This window comes from Musca domestica, unplaced genomic scaffold (genome assembly GCF_030504385.1).
Source record: "Musca domestica strain aabys unplaced genomic scaffold, Musca_domestica.polishedcontigs.V.1.1 64, whole genome shotgun sequence".
Lineage (NCBI taxonomy): Eukaryota > Metazoa > Arthropoda > Insecta > Diptera > Muscidae > Musca > Musca domestica.
Window position 1 is genome coordinate 3329236 of NW_026712373.1, and position 24973 is coordinate 3354208.

At 35.0% G+C, this 24973-nt stretch overlaps 1 protein-coding gene across 1 annotated transcript in view; it reads left to right on the forward strand.

The window, feature by feature from the left end:
- The window catches only part of LOC131805902 (monocarboxylate transporter 14-like), a 50856-nt gene that overhangs the window by 17208 nt on the left and 8675 nt on the right, over positions 1-24973 (forward strand). Inside the window, exon 2 of the mRNA XM_059129666.1 lies at positions 20180-20644. Within this exon, the coding sequence (XP_058985649.1) occupies positions 20482-20644 (163 nt within the window). The 5' untranslated portion in view covers positions 20180-20481. The remainder of the gene's footprint in view (positions 1-20179; positions 20645-24973) is intronic.

Consider the following 24973-nt stretch of genomic DNA (forward strand, 5'->3'; position numbering starts at 1 on the left):
TTAGCCTTACTTTCATAATTTTTTGAGTATTTCCTTTAATTATTTTATGTGTTGTATAGTATTATTGTTAGGTCCATTAATTTTGGAACTATATTGAAAATGAGAAAAAAAAAATTTTCTGATGAGATCCTTCAGTTCATTAATAATTCGAAGTGTCAAAGTCCAGTTATTTAGTTTTGTTCAAGTTTCTAAATGAGGTGGTACTTTATAGGGCTGTGCCAAAGCCTTGTCCAACTTGAATATTTTTATCCACTAAGAAGTAAAGATGACAAATGGAATACAATTCGGTAAAAAAAAATAATCTGAATCGGGCGATTCCATTGTATGGCAATCCCGTGAACTCAAGTTTTTCGTGTCTACAATAATGGATCTAATCGATCTTAAATTTTGCGTATTAAAATATATATTCTCATTTTTGTATATGAGTCTGTAAAAATATCACTAGTTTGAAAAATTGACATCAAGTCTCCAATTTTTGAGGGCACATAAAGCAGGGGATTCGCAAAAATTGAGAGACACGGTATAGGTATAAAAATTATATTCGAATAGAACCTGTTCTTTTCAAGGTTCATCGTATTAAAAAACTGAAGAGTTTTAAGAATTTTATCAAACCACAAAACAATTTTGCAACCCAGTGGTTCATTGACCTACATTTTATGGCACTGCAAAGTACTTAATTTTTACTTAACGATGTGGTTAATTTCCATTGACGTTTGTCACATGACCAAGCACTCATTTATTCGAGGTCTCACTGATTAGAGTTACGTTGAAGTGCATTTTTCAAATGAAAATTTCACTAGTCTTTATTCCCCAAACTACTGTCTTTTTATAAATTTTTATTATTTTATTTTTAAATACCCAATATATATCTTTCAATATTTCATCGATTCAATCAGTTTGTTATCATAGCAGTAGAAGAAAAATGTGAAGTGTGTACAAAAACTGGTAAAAAAATTTTTACGAATTATCATTAAGTAATAATAACAATAAAGACATTATCTAAAATTATCAGAGAGAAAAAAATGGTATTTAAAATTAAATTGAGATAAAGATAATATTCGTTGTATGTTGAGCTTAGTTCTATTTATGTAATTAGATAAGAAATATTTTGAAGTGTTATTGTTTTTCTTCTTCTTCAAATGGAATGAATGTCAATTGTTTCTTTATGGAATGGAAAATAAAATAAAAAAAATTAAACAATAACTGTCGATTCTGGAGAAAAATAAGGCAATAAAGACTATTGCCAAAAACTATCAAGGTATGGGGACAGAAACATTTAAAATAAATAAAAGCATACAGAAATATTCTTTGGATTTTTATCTCAAGATTTTCTAAGACACAGCATATCTACGATACACGGATCCCGAGGAATCTTAATTCGAAAATTTCCTAAAAATGTAGAAGAGGTTATTTTTGGTTACTTTTCGATGTAAACTATCAAAACGCCGATACACGTGCCGTCTTTTTTGTAGCTCTACTTTCATAATCTGCTCGGCTTTCCCCTTGATTATTTTTTGTGTTGCACAGTGTAATCCATGTACTATTATCAGTAATTTTGCCGAAGACACCATAACTAAAGTACACGGATATCAAGCATCTTAATTCGAATATTTCAAAAAATGTGGAAAAGTGAAGAATATGGCCCCTCAATGTGGGTTAGGATGCGATGCAAACTTTCAAAACGCCGATATACGTGTCTATTGCTAGCTCTACTTTTATAAACTACTGGACTTTTTTTAAATTATTGAATAGATTGAATTCGTGATTTCACCAGACAGACGAAAATGGTGGAATCGACATTGATTTAAAGGCTGGTCGTAAATATATACAGGGTGAGACGAAAAAACTGCAACCAATTTCAGACTGCTGTCATTTCTAAGCCACTCGTCCGACAGCTGTTAAAATTATTCTAGCGACAGCTCATTATATTGTTTAGAAGCGTAAAAAAGCATTTTGATGAGAATTTTCCAGAAAAAAAGTTATTCGTGATGGAATTCAAGCGTGACAGTGTGATTTCTTTATATTTGGCTGGAAAACCACAAATGGCTATCGGTAGAGCACTCCAGCATTTTAATGTGAATAAATCTTTTGTATTTCGTGCCATCGCTCGTTACCATGATACTGGTAGCGTAGCCCGACGTCAAGGAAGTGGACGGAAGAAAATAGCAACATTAGCAGAAATGGTTCGAAAAGTAAAGAAGCGACTTGATCGAAAGCCACTTCGCAGTTACAGTGTCGCAGTTGGCTCGGGAGCTCGGGTAAAGCCAATGTAATTCCAAAAAGTGCAAGAACTTACACCGCAACAGAAAGAAAATAGACTCAAATGAGCTAAAGAATTTTTTCGCTTGGTCGAAAGTGGTGAACTGCCGAATTTCGTTTTCTCCGATGAGTAAACATTCGTTGTCCTGCAGTTTGAAAACAAATAAAATGATCGTGTTTACTTGCCAAAGAGGTTAGCTGAAAATGTGCACCTTCGGTTGGCCACCAGAACTCAAGCGCCGGCCATGATGATTGTGGTGTTCACCATAGCAGCCGATGCTCACTCTCCGCTCGTATTAATCGTTCGTGGCATCAAAATAAATTCCGAATATCATCAAAATATTCTGGAGGGTGTATTAGAGCCTTGGGCACGCAAACATTTTAGCCGCAGACATTGGACACTCTAACAGGACTTAGCACCATCGCACTCAACACTCGCCACTCAAGAATGGTTACAAAATCAGGTTCCTCGCTTCATTTCCAGCGCACAATATCCATCAAAATCTCCGTATACCAATCCGTTGGACTATTGTGTCTGGATTATTTTGGAAAGCAAGGTTGGCACTAAAAAATACTATAGTGTCGATCACCTCAAGCAAGCGCTTCGACGGGAATGGGCCAAAATACCGCAGAGCAACATTCGGGCAGCGCGTGACGATTTCATAGGCGGTTTTAAAGCCATAATTCGTGCCAAAAGTGACCAATTCGAACAAATCTAAACTTATTCTAAAATTTGGTGCTATTTCCGACAGTTTTGCTTTCATTCAATAAAATTGAAAATCCCCCATATAATGGCTTAGCAATGAGTGGTATTTTTCGAGGGAATTAATTTTTGGAAGTTTTTCATGTTCTTTCAAAATGGTGGAGGGTATTAAAAGTTCTGTCCGGTCCAATCTAGCTGCTTTTTTAATGTTTTTTTTTTTTTTAATCTCTAGTTTAGCATTCTGCAGTTAATTCTCAATCATTGTTGCTTAACAATCGCGTGTTTATTCCGGTGCGGCATTTTCTTTTAAACCACATAATTTAATTGCCAGTCGGCACATTAAATGATAATTAAGATGTCGATTATCCGAACTAGTTCTTACACAACATGCGCAATGCTACATAAAAAAACATGAATCATACAATCGAATAAAAATTCCAGACTTTATGTCGACCATGACTGGAGTCTTCTTAAAAAAAAGATAAAAGACATATATCACTGATTTATTCAAAGAGTGTCACATCTCAAAAAATTCAATGCCGAGAAAAACGCATTCTTGGTTATGGATTGCAATTTGTCTTTCTGAGTTCAAAATATTATAACAGTAAAAACAAAGTTAAATGGAATCAGTCGGTATTGCCGACAGATGCATACCTTCAGCCAATGTTCGGTTCCTCAAATATATTTTGACTTACCTTATGATTATTCAAACTGTTGAACCGTCATAGGCATAGGTTCCAAAATGGAGAATATTGCCATTTTCTATTTGACATAATTCTGATAAAAATATTAAAAAAATATCGGAATTTATATCCATTACTTCCTTCATTTTATACGAGATATTTGAGCATTATTCGAAAAGTTCGCGTTTTATAAGAGTTATAATTATTAAAAATTTTGATCCGATATGGGGGAGGTACCAGAAGGAATAGTCCGATATTGTCCATCTTCACAACAGATCTTGATCTTGATAAATATCTGCCATAGGCTGTAAAAACGATTGTTAACTTCAAATACAAAATTTGAAGCAATTCCGGTGAATAATGTCGCTAATATCATCAAAATACAAAAAAAAAAGTTAAAAAGCAGTAAGTTCGCTTGGCCGAACTTTGAATACCCACCATTTGGAACGAATTTAGCAATTTCAAAAAAAAAAGAAAAAAAAATCCGTTAAAAAATCTGTTAAATTGGGGTCTATTACCATATTCAAATTCGAAACTTGAAATAAATGTAGCTAAAATCATGAAAATACAGAATATAGGGAGGTACTGATATATGGGGCCTATACGAAGACCTGGACCTGCATAGACAATTTTCTGTCGCAGGCTGTAGCGTCCATTACGAACTTCAAATACGACATCTCAAACAATTTCGGGGAGTATTGTTCCTAAAATCGTCAAAATACCGAATATAGGGTGGTATTGATATATAGGGCCTATACGAAGACCTGGACCATCATAGACAATTTTCTGTCACAGACTGTAGTTCCCATTACGAACTCTAAATACGTAATTTGAAACTACTCCAGTAAATAGCGACCCTAAAATCGTTAAAATGCCGAATATTGGGACCTGCACAGAAAATTTTCTGCCTTAGGCTGTAATATCCATTACAAACTGCAAATACTAAATTTGAAACAATTCCGGCGAATAATGTCGCTAAAATTATCAAAATACCAAATATCGGGAGGTAGCTTTATATGGGGGCTATACGAAGACGTGGACCTGCATAGAAAATTTTCTGCCTTAGGCTGTAGTATCCATTTCCGGCAATAATGTCGTTAAAATCATAATAATATCGAATTAAAGGGAGGTACTGTTATATGGGGGCTATGCGAAGACGTGGACCTGTATCGACATTTTTTTATTGTCGTAGGTTGTAGAACCCTTTACGAACTTCAAATACGAAATTTGATGCAATCCCGTTGAGTAATGTCGCCTAAATCATCAAAATGCCGAATATAGCGTTAAATTTACGAACTTAACCTGCCAACTGGTCCTCTATCTCAATTTTTTTGAAAGATAGCGTGATTACAATAGACAGGCGGACAGACCGATAGATCGATTGATCGTTAGAGAATTTTAGGCTGATCCAGAATATATATACTTTGTAGGGTCGAACATGGGTATTTCGAGTATTTACAAACGGAATGACGAAATTAATATACCCTCCATTGTATGGTGGAGTGTAATTTTATGAGTTATACCACTCTTTAGGTAACGAGAAATATGTGAAATTTTTTGAAGATTTTGAAAAGTTTTGGAAATTCTGCATACTAATGTAGCAATAATAATATAACGCAATAACACAATCCAATTTAATCCGCGTTACAGCTCAAGCTAATTAATGAAGATTAAGAGTGAGTGAAATGTTGTGTAATAAAATAGAAATATTTTAATAATCGTTTACGTCATAAAATCAACATTTTTTCTATTCATCATTCCGAACGTGTTTAAAATACGCACATTTCCGCTATTTAACATTTAATTGCTGGATGTTGGCCCCTTTTTGATAATCTACATACATACACACGCACGAGAACATATTTACGCACTCCCTACGTCTTGCTCAAGTGATGAGCTAACACTATCTTTAATCACTCAAAAGTTTCGCCTGGGGGTGTGTCACATTAGATAGTGATTTCATGTGACATGTGATAATCTTTGATTTTTAAAAAAAAAATTTAGAAAAATAAAGTAAATAAAAACTAACTCAAAATATATAAAAATTAATAAATGTATAAAAATATAGTGATGGCCTAGAAATCAAGGCCATGAAGACAACTACAAATTCTATGACTACTTAGCCTGATATTTGTACCCTAGTTCGTAATTTAAGTAAAATAGGTGTCCGGTCGTTGTGCAATATTTTCAATTTTTTTTTTTTTAAGTTTGTGAAATAATTTCTACAAATTTTCATATTCATTTTGAGGGTTCATTTCACTGGGAAGGTCCGCTATTTCGAATCTTTTGAAATATAAATAATCTTTGGATGCCATATAAAAGGTTATCACAGCATTTTGCTAAAAAATATTTCAAATCGTTGTGCTCTATTTTTTTTTTATGGCAACATAATTTGGAATATTTTGCTGAGAGTACTTTTTATTCCCCCCAGAGACAGAACCAACAATTTTCGAGGCATCAATACACCTTATTCTACCTGCATTTCACAAGTTAATCTTTTTTCAGGGTATATTTATTTCGATACCAAATGAGATCTCAAGAGTCGCAAAACATTGTGGGAAGAATTTGGTTTGGTTAAAGTTAATTTAAAATTAAATTTAGCCCTTGAAACCAAGAGTGGCCCAATATAAAATTTTAGGAAGAGATTTAGTAACATTTAGTATGCATATCCATCTTAAATACTAACAGTGATACAAAAATTAATACTTTAGTAATTTTCGTACATTTGAAGACCACCACCAGATCTATCACCAAAAAAATGTCTCGGGTTCAGCTTTATCCCATTATCCAACATAAAATTTAGTTCAATTTAGTACTTTTCGAAAAACTGTAGTACAAATTTCTAAATCCACCTCCATATCCCAATACCAGTTATGAACCTCAATATCAAATTTCGGGATTCCAACTCTACCCCTTTCACCAAGTTCCTTATTTAGTTTCCCTTAGTGTTTTCGAACATTTATAGTACACATTTCCAAACCACCTCCATATCCACCTCTCCCACCAACAGTAACATCTATATCAAAGGATTTCCGTTATATTCCCTCGCCCAATACCAAATTTGGCACTATTTAGTACTTTTCGTACAATTATAGTACACATTTGAGAAACTACCTTCATATCTCAATTTCAGGTACAAACAGAGTACTCAACATAATATTTAAGAATGTCACCCCTATACCTTTAGCCAATAACCAATTTAGTACCACTTAGTACTTTTTGAAAAATTATAGTACACATTTCCAAAACCACCACCATATCCTAACCACAGACAACAACAGTGACATTAATATGAAATTTCAGTTCTATCGGTTCACTCAAATCAAAGTTGTACCAAATTTAGTACACACAAGAACGAAACTAAAAAACTATTACTCAAAACACCTCCTACTTCCACTCTACTTCGCAACTTCGATTCCCATTCCAAATATCAAATTTTAAGCGCTATCCGTTCGCATAATAGGATATGGTACCACTTTTAGTACATTTTAGTACTTTTGGTACACTTACAGTACGAATTTAGTACTTTTCGTAAAAATAGTAACCCATACCTAAAATACTTTGATTAATTATGAATTTTATGGTAATTGCGTATGTATGCTCCCGTCGAGTATTGCAAACGGCATGAAAAAATAAATATACCCTTCATTATAGGGTATAGACATTAATTTATGCAAAAATGGTAAGAGGTCAAATCTAGGAGAATATAAAATAACCTTCTGCTCCAGGAAAACCTTTAAGAAATTTAACATTTTTATGCCGCCCAACTTCAGACTGCTGTCATTTCTAAGCCACTCGTCCGACAGCTGTTAAAAATATTCCAGTGACAACCTATTATATTTAAAGCGTAGAAACGCATTTTGGTGAGAATTTTCGAGAAAAACAGTTATTCGTGATGGAATTCAAGCGTGATGGTGTGATTTCTTTAAATTTGGCTGGAAAACCACAAATGGCTATCGGTAGAGCACTCCAGCATTTTAATGTGAATAAATCTTTTGTATTTCGTGCCATCGCTCGTTACCATGATACTGGTAGCGTAGCCCGACGTCAAGGAAGTGGACGGAAGAAAACAGCAACATCAGCAGAAATGGTTCGAAAATTAAAGAAGCGACTTGATCGAAACCCGCGTCGCAATGTCCGTAATATTCCATTCGGCAAATATTGAAAAATGAGCTCGGGGTAGGCCATTGAAATTTCAAAAAGTGCAAGAACTTACACCGCAACAGAATTCTTTCTAATTCTCTTTCTCTCTCTCTCTTTAGTCTCAAAAGAGCTAAAGAGTTGCTTCGCTTGGCCGAAATTGGTGAATTGTCGAATTTGGTTTTCTCCGATCAGAAAACATTCGTTGTCCAGCAGTTTGTAAACAAACATAATTATCGTGTTTACTTGCCAAAGAGGTCAGCTGAAAATGTGCACCTTCGGTTGGCCAACAGAACTCAAGCACCGGCCATGGTGATGGTGTGGGCCGCCATAATAGTCGATGGTCGCTCTACGCTCGTATAACTCGACCGTGGCATCAGAATAAATGCCGAATATTATCTGGTGGGTGTATTAAAGCCTTGGGCACGCAAACATTTTAGCCGTAGACCTTGGACATTCCAACAGGACTAGCACCATCTCACTCTGCACGCGCAACCCAAGAATGGTTACAAAATGAGGTTCCTCTCTTCATTTCCAGCGCAAAATGGCCACCAAAATCTCCGGATACCTATCCGTTGGACTATTGTGTCTGGAGTATTTTGGAAAGCAATGTTGGCACTAAAAAATACCAAAGTGTCGATGACCTCAAGCAATCATTCGGACAGAGCAACATTCGGGCAGCGTGTGACGGTTTCATTTGCCGTTTGAAGGCCATAATTCGTGCCAAATTTAATGCTATTTCCGAAAGTTTTTTTTTTCATTCAATAAAATTTAAAAAAATGTAAAAATTATGGCGTTTGACTTTGTTGCAGTTTTTTAATCTCACCCTGTACTTTGTTGGGTCTAAAATTATTATTTCGATGAGTTACAAACGGAATGACGAACTTAATATACCCTCCGTGCTATGTATCGTGGAGGGTAAAAAAAAAATAAAATAAAATAAAAAATATGGAAAAATGTTTTAGGGCAGATCGAGGAGGAAATAAGATTAATTTTGCTCGAGGGAAAACTTAAATAGCACGCCAAGAAATTTAAGATTTGTATCCCCTCCAGTACATCAAGGATGCTTTTTTATAAATTTTTTTCGAATTCGTGCGAGTGCTAAAAAAATCGAGCAAACTCTATTTTCGACGTCGCTCGAATATGTGTGAGCATATTTTTCTTGTTATTGAGTGCGAGCAAAATTCGTTCGAAATCGAGCAGATTATACTCTTGCCGATCACTCCGTTGTAGTTATCGGTAGTTTTTTAAACCATTGTTGTATTTTTATGTGTGTGTGTTTTTTCTGTGGAAGGTAGACTCACCCCTCTTCCCACATCTTCCTCCTGCGCAAATCTGTGATCTGAAAATATATTAATTTGGACGGAATAGGATACTTCGGTGAAAAAAAAACCAAAATTTGAAGGCAATAGTAAGAGATTCACATGATCGGTCCCGCCCAACTTTAGCCTTTGCTTACTGGCTTTTGTAACAACGTTGTAATCTCGAAGAATTCTACAAAAAATTATTGCAATTTAGCCATCTCCCTAATCCCGAAAGATTTCTGTTATTTACAACATTCGTTTATTATATGGCGGCCAACTGTTTATTACCCCTGAGCCTGATTTCATAATTTCACTTGAAGAGTCCGACAGTGATAACTGGTAGATTGCATACACATGCGATATAAACTATAGTCGACGACGAGACATGCTTGAATGAATGCTCAAATCGGAATGGGAGTAGCCGTGTGAATTATAGTTGGCGACGACGATTAATCCAGATAAAATTTACGATCACATGAAATTTGCTGCGACCCTGGCTGGCAACAGTGCAGAAGGGATGGTGCCTCGACGATTATTTCTTCATAATTGATTCGATTATTTTACTGATTGCTGCACTGGAGAGTCATAAAAAGCACGAAATAAAAACACGACATTGTTACTAAAATATTTGCGATAAGAATTGTAAAAACGACACAAACGACAAAAACAAAACGCAACACTTATTTATGATCTTTTCTGATAACTCTTAACTCTCGTAGCCTACCCGTGGGCTGTGCTGGCCAATTGTGAACCAGTTCCAATAAGCAATCTATTGGAATTATTTAGATTGAACAGAATAATTTTTATGATCACTTCTATTATTTACCTTTAGCTGTGTGTTCGAAAATTGTTATTTATGCTGCGCGCTTATCGGAGGAAAAATACACGTTTCTTTTTCTTTGAAGGACAAAATTAATTTCGCCTCATTTTTTGACCATGTGCTATATTTTAGAAATTAGTTGCTAGTATTTCGTGTGTTAATGCGTGACGGATTTTAATTGTAACTTGGGTAACGGAAAATTGTTAAAGATTTCGGGTCAGTTCCTTCAAAAAAGTTGCTGATATAAAAAAATAATATAAAATTATGCTATAAAAAATTGCGAAGATCATGTGAATATTAAAAAAAGATAGCCTCATGTCGGTAATAACTCGAAGTGTTCCAAATGACATTTCCACAAGTAGTGGAGATTATCAAAAATTATATAAAATCTAAAAATACGGAATTTAAGAAAGATGTCGTATTTCAAAGGAATCAAAATATGTGTATATTTGTTATAACCTTGATATGATCAATATTTTGATACTTAAAAAGAACTTTGATCTCAACTTTTTATTAACGCTCACGCATAAACTCAAACTATTACCAATGGATAAATTATGTAGTCAGAATCTTCAATAAATTTTGAATGTGGTCAAAGTGTAGTGTAAAATCTGGGAATACGTAGCGGAAGTCAAAAGTAGACTTTGAAACTCTTCAACTAATCCTATCTTAAGATAGTGGCAATATTTATACCCTACACCACAAGGTGGTCAGGGTATTATGTCTTTGTGCATTTGTTTGTAACAGGCAAAAGGAAACGAGATAGACCCATAGTTCCTTTTGATGATCTGCATAGAATCACTTTCTGAGTTGATTTATGCATGTCAGTCCGTCTGTCCATGTATTCTTGTGAACAAAATGCAGGTCGCATTTATTATCCGATTGAGATGAAATTTTCCAAACAACATTTGTTTGGCCCAAGGACGAACCCTATTGAAATTTGAGATAATCGGTAAAAATTTAGATATAGCTCCCATATATATCTTCGTCCGATTTGCCTTTTCTTGTGCACCAAACGTGTAATATCAGCCCGAATAGTATGGAATTTTGCACATACAACCAAATAAGTGTGCCAAATTTGATCGAAATCGGTTCAGATATATCCGATTTGTTATTTTTGTCCTCCGCAGCCGTAATATGCACTCTGTAACAGCATTATTTGGGGAAATATATCAAATGCTGCTCAGAAATACCTTTGCTAAATTTTATCGAGATCGGTTCAGATTTGGATATAGCTCCCATATATAACTTCGTCCGATTTACCATTTATTGTGCACCAAACGTCTAATATTTGCCCAAATGCGATGAAATTTGGCACTTACGACCGAATTGAGTCTAGAAGGTAGTATGCCAAATTTGGTGAAGATCGGTTCAGATATAGCTATAGCTCCCATATACATTGTTCATCCGATTTGTTGTATTTGTTACCCACAGCCGTAATATGCACTCCGTAACAACGATATTCAGGGAAATAAATCAAATACAGCTCAGAAATATCTTTACTAAATTTTATCGAGATCGGTTGAGATTTGGATATATCTCCCATATATATCTTTATCTGATTTCAAATTAATTTTGCACCAAATGGGCAATACAAGTCCGAATTTAAAAGACACAAATGCTTCGGCATATTTATTACTTTGAATTTTAAATAATAATTATAATCATAGCGTGTATGATTGAATTCTCCCATAAAAAGCTTTTAATTGTTATGCGCAGCTCTACTAAATTAGTAAAGTGGTGTAGGGTATCATAAAATCGGCCCCGCCCGACTTTAGGACTTTCTTTACTGGTTTTTCATTGAATTTGTCAAACATTATTGAAAGAGAAAGAACTGAAAAAAACGAAATTTTTATACCTTTGCACCATTATTATATGGGAGCTATACAAACTAGTGCAACTGTAGTGAATATTTTTGTTTCAGAAAGATAATATACCTACCAAGAACCCCAATTGTCGAGTTTCATCTAATTTGGTTGGAAATTATGGTAGAAACCTACAAAATACAGAAAATCGGAAGGTGCGTTATATGGGGATATACCAATTAATAGACCTGTAGCGAATATTTTTTGCAGGGAGAGCAGGCCTGCCTAGAACCCCACATTTAAAGTTTCAGCTGATTTGACTGGAAATTGTGGCAGATACTTTCAAAATACCAGAAAATCAGGAGGTGGCGTTTTATGGAGGCTGTGCCAACTATCGCGTCTGTAGCGAAAATTTAAAAAGTTTCAACTAATTAGCTTGGAAATTGTGGCTGAAACTTTCAAAATACTGAAGATCGGAAGGTACCGCTATATAGGGGCTATACAAATTATTGGACTTGTAGCGAAATTTTTTTTGTGTATGGAGAGAACCCTAATTGTCAATTTTCATCAAATTTGGTTGGAAATTGTGGCAGAAGACTTCAATATACCGACAACGGGGAGATACCGTTGTATGAGGGCTAATAGGTATAGCCCTCCACTATATTATAGTGGACCTTTAGCGAATATTTCTTTGCAGAGAGAGAACAAACATAACGAAAACCGCAGTTGTCAAGTTTCAGCTAATATGATTTGAAATTGTGGCAGAAAACTTCAAAATAACAAAAAAAAAACGGGAGGTACCGTTACAAACTTAGACCAATATATCCCATTTTCAATTCTGCATATAGCATAAAAATTTGTGCCAAATTTAAAAGCCCTAGATTAAAAATTGTAGACTCTATCGGGATTTCAACAGACTGGCAGACGGATATCCGTAAAACACTTCCAATCGGTGATCAAGAACATATAGGTGGAGGGTATAAATATTGACCCAGAATCTATTACCACTAACAACTTTCAAGAACTGAAGACTGGGACGTAAGCAGGTTGAGGCCCAAGTTTTCTCGGAAATGTCTATTTTTCAGAATTTTTTATACCCTCCACCATACATAGTATGAAGGGTATACTAAGTTCATCATTCCGTTTGTAACTCATCGAAATAATAATTTTAGACCCTACAGGGTATATATATACATATTATAGATCAGCGTAAAATTCTAGGACGATTCAGCCCTGACAGCCCAACCCAGACAAAACGAGTTAAGATAAGAAGCTACAATTTTGCACATAGAAGTCTTTTATCTGCAGGCATGTTCGAAAATGGGCTGTATCGGTCCACGATATCGGTCAGCCCCCATATAACTTCCAAAACCCACATAAGAAGACCCCTGGAAGAGTATTGTCTATACAGGTTTACGATATCGTATATTCCCCATATAACGGTACCTCCCTACATATTCGATATTTTGATGATTTTGGCGACGTTATTCACCGAAATGTTTTAAATTTCGTATTTGAAGTTCCTTATGAGTACTACAGTCTATGACAGAAAATTGTTTGGGCAAGTACAGGTTTTCGTATAGCCCCCATATATCGGTACCTCCCTATATTCGGTATTTTGACGATTTTAGTTACTATATTTGCCGGAATTGTTTCAAATTTTTTATCTGAAATTATTAATGTGTACTGTAGTACACAGGAAAAAACCTGTGACAGGAAATTGCTCATGCAAGTCCACGTCTTCGTATGGCCCCCATACGGTATTAGGTATTTTGTGGATTTTAGCGACATCATTTTTCACAATTGTTTCAAGTTTCGTATTTAGCCTATGTCAAAAGTTGCCTAACGTCGACTTCCTATATTCTGTATTTTTAAGATTTTAAGAGAATTTTTAACGGATTTTATTTTTTTGAAATTTTACAAATTCTCTCCAAATGGCGAAGGGAATTCAGAGTTCGGCCCGGCCGAACTTACATCTTTTTCAGTTGTTTTTTTTTTTTGTACATTTTACATAGTTTGCTCTTAAAACCAAAAATTTCGAAATGGGGAAAAATCCCCAATGCAAGAGATATATGATTGTCAACAATGTTTATCTTTGGTTCCACAAGGAGTAGATCAACATATTTAAAAAATAAATAACCAAAAGTACCTCCTTCTTTGCTCGCTTGAGGGTTACAATTTTCAACTAAAATATTCCCCGTATTTTTTATCTCGAATATTGCAGAAGACATTAAGATGCCTAAAAAACCTGGATTTTGTATCCGAATTTTCGGGTCGATCGAAGCGGGTATTTCCCCACGAAAAAATACCTTTTCGTAATCAAGTTAAAAATACGTTTCCCATAATGAGGATTATGTCCTCAACGTTTTGAGCATAGTCCCAATTTTTATGGGGTTTCGGTTCACTACTTTCTGGGGATAATGACAGATTTTTTTTGGACATTATCCCCATTCCATTATCATAGCACTGTGCCAAATCATTTAATTGTATGAGGTGTTACACTGTGTATACGTCATGACTTCCTATGAAAAATTAATAATTCTTAAAAAAAGATGATATATGTTGTATGTGTAACCCCAGCTACTGATCTTTCTATTAATTTGATAGGGTAGTAAATTATTTTTTGTAATCATCAAAATAAACAACATCAACTATGCCCCACATAGAGTTCAACAAATCGACCACATCATCATCACGCTTTATGTGAATGAAATAAAACGACAAATGAAATAATCTTGTGTCTTCTCGGTGATGCCTATAAAGAAATCGGCCGACCGGCCGCATGGTACATCATGGAATGACAGAAAGCAAAACAATAAAACCAAATGACAATAACAAATGTTATTTATTAATAAGCATTTATTCCAACATAAACATGGGTGATAAGATTTATACTTTATGAAGGCAGATCATCACTTTTTCCTAGCTCAAAGTTTAAATAGTGGAGGAAAAATTCCCCTTCCTTAACTCCAAAGAGAAAACATCATTTTAAAAAGTTCTTCTTGTGATGGCTATTGAATTGCTCTACACTTGTTTGAACATCGAAATTGAAAAATCTGCTTTTGACAGTTCGATGATTTTTATTTCATTTGACACTTGGCCTTTTTCACTCAGTTATTGGCAAAACCACTGCAAACCAGCATGCCATGACTGATGGACGGGGACAGCTATCCCCTCTAGTGTGAGCTGTGAATTGACAGCAATTGGAAGAAAATTTATGACTTTTTCATTCAATATTCCAACTGTGAACCGGATTTGTTTGGTGAACCAAATTAGCACTTTTTCTGCAGGTTGGAATTTTTCAAAAAAAAAAAAACTTTTTTGACAGATTTGAAAAACATACACGTGAACTTAAATGAAAGAGAGGGAGAGTCTCTCATATTTTCTATCTCTTGTGTATTTCATATGTGTTTCTGCCACATTATCAGTGTCCATGGCATTATCTTCATAGTGACCCCCAACGATCATCACGGTAAAACGACTATTTATTGTCGAAAATTGAAGACCATTGAACTTCTCGAAAGTGAAATCACCTAATTGCTTCGTGTCTTCTTTTATTTTTTGACTGTCAAATCACTCGAAATTTAATTGTTTGTCCAGTGACTTTTATTATCACTTGAATTCTGATTGTTTCGCATAATAAAATTCCGAGATTGCAGTTCATCCGAATGTCACAACAAACGAATTAATAAATTTGAAAGATTCAAAGCTTTACAAGTATGGGGTGGCTCTTGTATGGGATACAAAATAAAAATTCAAGGAAAAATTTAGATTCTTAATAAAAATATTTAAAAAAATTCTCAATATTATTATATTATATCTTTCGGCTATTGTAAACTATATTATTCCGAAAATTTTACTAAATGTTAGTAATCTCTTAAGAAGTCATGATAGTACACTAAAAACATTTTCCAGATGATACACCCTAAACTATATTTGTATGGTATATCCCAATATGTCGGTATCTTTTGTACTGCAAATTAAGGGGCGTATTCATATGACGCCATTTAAATGCTCACATTATGTGATTTATTTTAATTTAAAGACGAAATGATTTAAAGACGAAATGTCACAACATACAAAAAAAAAATGAAATTTAATTATCGGGACAAATAAATAAATCATAATAAGTAATATTAATTATCGGCAAAAAGCGATTCTTGTGTTACGAGCGAGATGAGATGCACAACACAAAAAAATAACTACAGGGAAAACTCAATAGATTATGACTTTGAATTTTGACCCCTTATGGAGGAGGTATCAGAAGGAGTAGTTCGGCTTACTTCAACTTTAAACTTGGTTTTGTAATGATAACAAGTTGAAAAGCAGTAAGTTCGGCCGGGCCGAACTTTTAATACCCTCCAACATTTGCAACGAATTTGGAAATTTTTAAAAAATAAACTCCTTAAAAAATTCTGTTAACATTTAAAAAATACCGAATATAGCCATTATATTGGGGTCTATACGACGTGGAGATACACAGGCATTGTTTGTCATAAGCCATTACCATATTTAAATTCGAAACTTGAAATAAACGGTGAAAAATGTAGCTAAAATCATCGAAATATCGTATATAAGGAGGTGCCGTTAAATTGGAGCTGTGCGAAGACCTGGACCAGCATAGACAATTTTCTGTCACAGGCTGTAGCATCCATTACGAACTTCAAATACCACATCTCAAACAATTTCGGTGGGTATTGTACCTAAAATCGTCAAAATGCCGAATATAGGGAGGTATTAATATATGGGGCCTATACGAAAACCTGGACCCGCACAGACAATTTTCTGTCACAGACTTTAGTTCCCATAACGAACTTCAAATACCAATTTTGAAACAATTCCGGTGAATAATGTCGCTGAAATCATCAAAATACCGAATATAGGGAGGTACCGTTATATGGGGGCTATATGAAGACGTGGACCTGCACAGACAATTTCCTGTCTTAGGGTGTAGTATCCATTTTGAACTTTAAATACCAAATTTGAAACAATTCCCGTGAATAATGTCGCTAAATTCATCAAAATACCGAATATAGGGAGGTACCGTTATATGGGGGCTATATGAAAACGTGGACCTACATGGCCCATTTACGAACTTAACCTGCCTACTGGAAAAATAAACATGTGTGCAAAATTTTAGCAATCTATCTCAATTCATTCGAAAGATAGCGTGATTAGAACAGACAGACGGACAGACAGACTGACGGACAGACAGACTGACGGACAGACAGACAGACTAAGTCGCTAAATCGACTTAGAATTTTACGCTGATCAAGAATATATATACTTTGTTGGGTCTGACATGAGTATTTCGAGGAGTTACAAACGGAATGACAAAGTTAATATACCCTCCATAGTATGGTGGAGGGTATAAAAATTGGGATGTGTGAAAAATTTGAAGAGAATCTGATGATTATTTTCAATTTTATAAAAGGTATAATTATTCAGAATTTTGACCCGTTGTGAGGAGATACCAGAAGGAGTGGTACAAATTTCATCGTCATACCTGGTTTGAAAAAATTGCGATACCCATTTCGCGTTTTATGAACTTCATGGCTATTACAAATTTTGATCTGTTGTTGGTGGGAGGGGTAAGGAAAATTAAAAAGTCGGGCGGGACTGACTGTATGATACCCTACATCACTATGCATAATTAGTAGAGCTCCCGTAAGCAAAAAATTTATTTGTAGTAGATCATATCACCTATCAACATTTGGCTTTAGAGCAGTTACGGTTTGGTTTCAGAGGGAACTAATACATGGGAGGCATATGCAATTCTGAAACGATTTTCACTAAATTTGACGGAGACATTTTAATCCTTTATACCAAATAGCATTGCTATAGAGTGGATGATATCACTTCGAGAGGAATTATATTAAAAATATATATATCGGAGCCTCCATTTGGGCTGATATTAGCCTTTACTTACACAATAAACTTGAAATTGGATTAAGTATATATATGGAAGCTATATCCAAATCTTAACCAATCACAATACAATTTGGTAAAAGTTATTTCCGAGCTCTATGAGACATCTGGTACCAATATATAATTGTTGTCGAATGCATATTACGAATGTGGGGGGCTTAATCACTTGCGAAATTCAGATTATTTGGACTGATATTGATATCCTAATTCGATGTATTTGCTTCCAGACTGAATTCGGTTGGATGTGGCAAAATTCTGGTAATTTGGACTTACATTGGCCATTTGATGCACAATTAACTCGAAATCGGTTGAAGATATATGAGAGCTATATCTAAATCTGATCCGATTATCACCAATTTCAATAGGGTTCGTCCATGGGCCAAAGAAATATTGTTTGGAAAAATTCATCTCAATCGGATAATAAATGCGGCCTGCATTTTGTTCACATGAATACATGGATGGACGGACTGACATGCATTAATCGACTCAGAAAGTGGTATTCTATCTTCTCACAACAAATACAAATACACAAAGACATAATACCCTTACCACTATGTGGTGTAGGCTATAAATATTGGAATGTGTGAAATGCACACCAGCCATAGACATAGATAGACAGTCTACTAGATCGACTCCAAATGTCCTGAAACGGTTTTTGTCCTTTGGCCCACTTTTTTGGCACTTTTCTCACAAAGCGTGAAAACTTTGAATAACCAAAACGATCATAAAATGCGAATTAAGCATCGAAGTATCGTTAAATGGGACTATAACTATTAGTGAACCCTATCGAGAACCCTAATTGTCAAGTTTCAGCTAATTTGGTTGGAAATAGTGGCAGAAATCTTAAAAATAACGAAAATAGGGAGGAACCGTTATATCTGGGCTATACCAATTAGTGAACGCGAATCGAACATTTTTTTGGAAGGAGAGAACAGACCCACTGGGAACCCCAATTGTCAAGTTCCAGCTAATTTGGTTGAAAATAGTGGCAGAAACCTTCAAAATACCGAAAATCGGGGAGACTTGGACCTGCATACCAGATTTTTTATCATAGCTGCCGTACCCATTTAGATCTTCAAATACAAAATTTGAAACAATTCCGGTGAATACGGTTGCTAATATCATAAAAATACTGAATAAAGGGAGATACCGTTATATGGGGGCTATTCGAAGACGTGAACCAGCATACGGTTTTTTTTTCATAGGCTGTACACTAAGAACTTTAAATACAAAATTTGAAAAAAATATTCCCTCTCTGGACAAATGGCTGTGGGTATAAAATCAGTGAATAATGTGGCTAAAATCATCAAAATACCGAATATAGGGAGGTACTGTTATATGGGGTTATACGAAGACCTGGACCTACAAAAACATTTTTTGTGTCAAAGATGGTTGTATCCGTTTGGAACATCAAATTTCGGTGAATAATATCGCTAAATTCATCAAAATATCGAATATAGGAAGGGACGGTTGTATGGGGGCTACACCAAGACATAGAGAATTTTCAGCGGGTACTAGAACTTACAATACGACATTTTATAGAGTTCTGGTGAATAATGCCGCTGAAATCATCCAAATACCGAATATTGTTTTATGGGGGCCATACGAAGACGTAAACCTGCACAGACAATATTCTATCCTAGGAAGTACTATCCATTTCGAACATAAAATACGAATTTGAAAAAAATCACATGAATAATGTCGCTAAAAACATTAAAATACTGAATATTTTGAGATACCGTTTTATGGGGACTATACGAAACTGTGGTCTTACATGATGTATTTTCGAACTTATTCTGCCTACTGGAAAAATACACACGTGTGCAAAATCTTATCCCAATTCATTCGAAATATGGCGTGATTGCAACAGACAGACAGACGGACATCGCTAAATTGACTTAGAATTTTATGCTGATCAAACGGAATGACGATGTTAATATGCCCTCCATAGTATGGTGGAGGGTATAAAAAAATTTTGAATGTAAAGTTATTTAAATTGGTACGAATGAAAATTGGATCCAGGAGCATTTTTCAATATTTTTTTGGAATTTGAAAAAACCCCGGTATAGCGATAATGAAAATAACCGAGATTGTCCTCTTCCACCCCATATATAATTTTGTAACTGCCTCGACGCGTTCGTCATCAAAATTAAAACGTTTGTGCATGATATTTGTGTATAGTTAATTAAATTCAATCCCAAATATCAGATGTTGGTTGTCGTCCAAATTTATAGGCAAATTATTTTTTTTTTAATTTTATTAATAATGAATAATAAATTTTTATTTTTAATAAAAAACTAGACATAACAAAATCTAAAAATGTAAAACTAGCTGCAAAGATTGTTGGGCTTACACAATGAAAACTCTCAGTTAATTTAATATTTAGCCAAAAAAAATTGAGAATTGAGAAATACTAAAATCAAAACATGTGCAAATATTTCTGGTCCATAATTACTTAATATTTTATGTATTTTAATATTAATTTGTATAAATTTATAATCTCTAATATTATCATAATCCTTATTCTTTATTTACAGGTCACGCTCTGCAACATCAATGAAAGCACACAACCACAATTACAAAACTTAACAATGAAATCAAATTAACAAATCAAATTAGAAATCAAAGAAGACACAAATGGAATTGAGTGGAATTGAAACCTGAAAACCAATTATTGTGATATAACTATTCTCCCCTAAGTTAAACTAGTTGCAGTTTTTTTTTTTTCTACTCTTTATTTTCGTCACAACTCAAACTACCTCAGCAAACATATCCTCTGGGAACTTTTCACACGTCTACACGCCTAGAAGTCGAGAACTCACAATAAAACTCTATCAAAATGGTACATGGAGCCCCTGCCAAGAAGAAGACCAATGGTGCAACCAACAACAATGACACACAACAATACGAAATGGAATTGGAGGAGACACAACAACCCGTGCCACCCGATGGTGGTTGGGGTTGGATGGTGGTGTTCGGTTCCTTTATGATACACATTATCAGTGAGTAGAGCAAGTATTGTGCATTTTTTTGTGTTGTTGTTTTTATTTAAAAATGCATTAGAGTATTGTTTTTTTATTTTTTTTATAATTCTTAGAAAAACAAAGTTTTTCTATTTTTATACAATAAATAAGCTGGAGAAATGAAAACAAAAGTATTGGAAATCACTATTGTTTTGCATTTCCATTTCGATGCATTCCATAATCAGCCTGTCCAGCGATGCATGAGCTATTTACATAAGCAGCTATTTCTGCTGTAAGATGTCAGGTCTTATCTGTCTTAAAGGAGGGTAATTTACAAACTTTTGTGTAGGAAGTGTATTTTTGTAGTATTTGTATTGTTCAACACGTGTAAATCAAACATGTGCTGGATTAGACTTCTTCAGACTGACATTTTGATAATGTGAATTATGGGGGCTTACTTGTCTGAAAGCTTAAGCCAAGTGAATAATATTTTTTACACGTCCCTTACTTAACAATTATAAAAACACGTAAAATAGTATCAGTCGGTTTTTCCGACAGATGTATACCCTCAGCCTATGCTCGATTACTTACATATATTTTGTCTTGTGTTTTAATTATTCAAACTGTTGACCATGTATGGGCTAATATTGTCCATTTCGTATGCGACCTAAATCAATGTGATATAAGTATTGAGACGTGCCAGGTGAGGACTATATCTGCTACTTCCTTCACTTTATATGAGTTATCGCTGACTTGTTTCTCAAGTTATGAGAGAAAATTGTATATTTGTATGTGTGAAATTTAAAGAGAGAGTTGGATGCTTATTTCGTTTTCTTTTGAGCGTTTTGCCTTTCAAAAAGTTGAACCCTATGTGGGGGAGGTACTAGAAAAAATGGTCCGATCCCTACCATTTTTATACCTTCCACCTTGAAAAGGAGGGCATATTAACTTTGTCATTCCGTAACATCCTTAAACATAACATCCTTGAATATTCGTCGCAGACCCCATAAAGTATATATTTCATAATCAGCATAAAATTCTAAGTCGATTTAACGATGTCCGTCTGTCTGTCCGTCTGTCTGTCTGTTGAAATCACGATACAGCCCACATTATTTGACGTAGAGCGCCAAAATTTAGCAGAGTTATTTGTATTATGTCTAGGATGGTTGGTATTGAAAATGAGATATATCGGTCTACGTTCTGGTATAGTCCCCATATAACGGTACCTCCCGATATTCGGTATTTTGCTGATTTTTGCCACATTTTTTTCACGGATTTGTCTAAAAATTGGTATTTGTTGGTCAGAATAAGTTCCAGATCCGGTGGAGAAACATTGCATGTATGGGTCCATGATTTGGTATAGCCCCCCATATAACGGTACCTTCCGATATTCGGTATTTTGATGGTTTTTGCCACATTTTTCACTGATTTGTCTAAAAATTGGTATTTGTAGGTCGTAATGGGTTCTGGCTCCTTTGACGAAACATTGCATTTGTAGGTCCACGATTTGGTATAGCCCCCATATGACGGTACCTCCCGATATTCGGCATTTTAATGGTTTTTGCCACATTTTTTCTAATGTGGAGGGTATTAAAAGTTTGGCCCGGCCGAACTTAATGTTTTTTATTTGTTATAACAGATCTTGTGTTGATGAAAATATTGACATGTCCCAAGTCTGAATGGAAACGGATGTTAATTTCGCGACTTATGAGCTTCATGGATATTGAAAATTTTGAGCCTTTGTGGTGGAGGTACCAGAAGGAGTGAACCGATATATCCCATTTTTACATCATATCTTAAGTCAGTAGAAGTAGTGGGATATGTGAAATATAAAGGGAATCAGATTTTATAAACGTTTTGCTTACTCAAAACTTTGACCCTTTGTGGGCGAGGTACCAGAAGGAATGGTCCGATCTCTATCATCTTTATAAGAGATCCTGTGTTGATAGAAATATTCAGATGTACCAAGTCTGAATGGAAACGGATGTTAATTTCGCGTTTTAAGAGATTCACGGATATTCAAAATTTTGAGGTATTGTGGGGCAGGTACCTGAAGGAGTGGGCATATATATTTTATCTTAACACCAGACCTAGGATTAATAAAAATATTGAGATTTCTGTAATTTGAAAATAATCGGACTCTTACATCACATTTTAGGAGAGTTATACTTATTCCAAATTTTGACCCTTTGTGGGGGAGGTACATGATGGAGTAGACCAATATTATCCATTTTGGCACCTGACCTAGAACTGACACAAATATTACGATTTGCAAAATTAGATTATTGCTTCCCTTTCTGTGCAAAAAAAAAATATGTCTTTTTGAAATTTTCGACCATTTGTGAGGGAGGTACCGGAAGGAGTGGACCATCTAAACACCAGACCTTGGGTCAATAAAAATATTGGGATGTGTGAAATTGGAAGACAGTGGACATCCATTGTCCTTCTCCGAACTTGATCTAAGTTTGACAAAAATATTACGATGTACCAAGTTTGGACCAAATCGGATACTCCCTTCGAGAGTTATCGTGCGCACCAGCCCGAGAGACAGACAGATGGACGGAACGACGGACATCGCTAGATCGACTCCAAATGTCCTGAAACGGATTTGGTCCAAAGAAACCTAGGGTCTAAAACCTTTATTTCGATGAGGCACGTTTTGACCGTATCAAGTGATATATACCCTCTCTAGCCATAAATCTGAGAGTATAAAAACATTTCATTTCAAAGTTGTTAAATAAATTAATGTACGGTTGAAGGTGTGCGTAATTTTAACCAAAAAACCAGATACAAATGAGTTAAACTCCAACTTCTAATATCCCACTTTGAATATATCTAATAGCAATATTATATTAACCCTCAACAGGTATTCCAGTAAAGAATAGGTTAACATGTATTTATTTTATTTCTTAATTTTCCAAAAATGTCCATTCCGCCTTCGTTTAATGCTTCATGCGAAAATTGTATGACAAAACTGAACTTTTCGATGGACAAAGTTCAATATGAAATTATAATTTTTTTCATTGACAGTAGCAGTGGACAACAGCAATGCATAGGTCTGCGACGATAATTGGCAAACAAGTTCACCACGAATTAACATCATAAAATCAAGAGAAGATTGTGAAGCTATGATTCCGATCGGCCGGAATATACGCACATACGTACATTTATCGGCAATCAACGAATGAGTCAATGATTTATGTTTTTTTTCGTTCATTGTATTGTGGCCACAGACAATGTGTTAAATGCTGCGTTCAATGAATATCACGAACACGTGGACATTGCCCAGCATGAGGGAAATGAAAACACTTACCGTTGTACGCCTACAATTTAAATGAATATAGTCCAGTCAAAATAGACATTTCAAATTTCGCAAAAGTTGTATTTTGGTGCAGACCTAATTTTTGCCGTTATAAAAAGTTCCCATGCAAAAAGAAAATATTTGGAGGTCAAAGTTCAATATTTTGATTTTATCTACGAAAATGGCTATATTGATATTCTTCCCTTAAGCTATAATTTCTAAGATATCGTTGCTATTCAAAATTTTGAAAAAAATTTTTGGGGTCAAACCTTAGACTTATGCAAATGTTACGAATTGCGAAGTTTTTACCAGGCCGGTTATTCTTTTCGCTTTCTATGCCAAATATTCATAAAGGCGATTAAATGACAGGAATGGTAACTCTAAAAGCCGATTTTTTAGAGTATTTGAGATTTTAACACTTGTTACCCTAATAACAGCAAAATTGGATTGATGGGAACTTTAACATTAAAAAAAAAAAAAAAACAAAAACAGCAAGTCAAAAGCAGTACCCTCCACCAATTGGTAGGAACTTGAAAAATTATAAAAAAAATTATTTGAGAAATGCAGTGCATACGGAACATAGCCTGTTACTTGGGCCTGTATAGCTTATTATATGCCAGAAAAGACGGTGTCTATTGCGAGCTCCAAATATCAATTTTGAGATAAATTCTCTAATTTCTTAAAAATAGCTCGTGAACTGAACATATCGCAATATTCCATTCGACAAAAAATGAGCTAGCGGTAAAGCCATTGAAATTCCCAAAAGTGCAAGAACTTACACCGCAACAGAAAAAAGTAGACTCAAAAGAGCTAAAGAGTTGCTTCGCTTGGTCGGAAGTGGTGAACTGCCGAATTTGATTTTCTCCGATGAGAAAACATTTGTTGTCCAGCAGTTTGTAAACCAACAAAATGATTGTGGTTACTCGCCAAAGAAGTCAGCTGAAATTGTGCACCTTCGGTTGGCCGCCAGAACTGAAGAGCCGGCCATGGTGATGGTGTGGGCCGTCATAACAGCTGATGGTCGCTCTCCGCTCGTATTAATTGACCGTGGCATCAGAATAAATGCC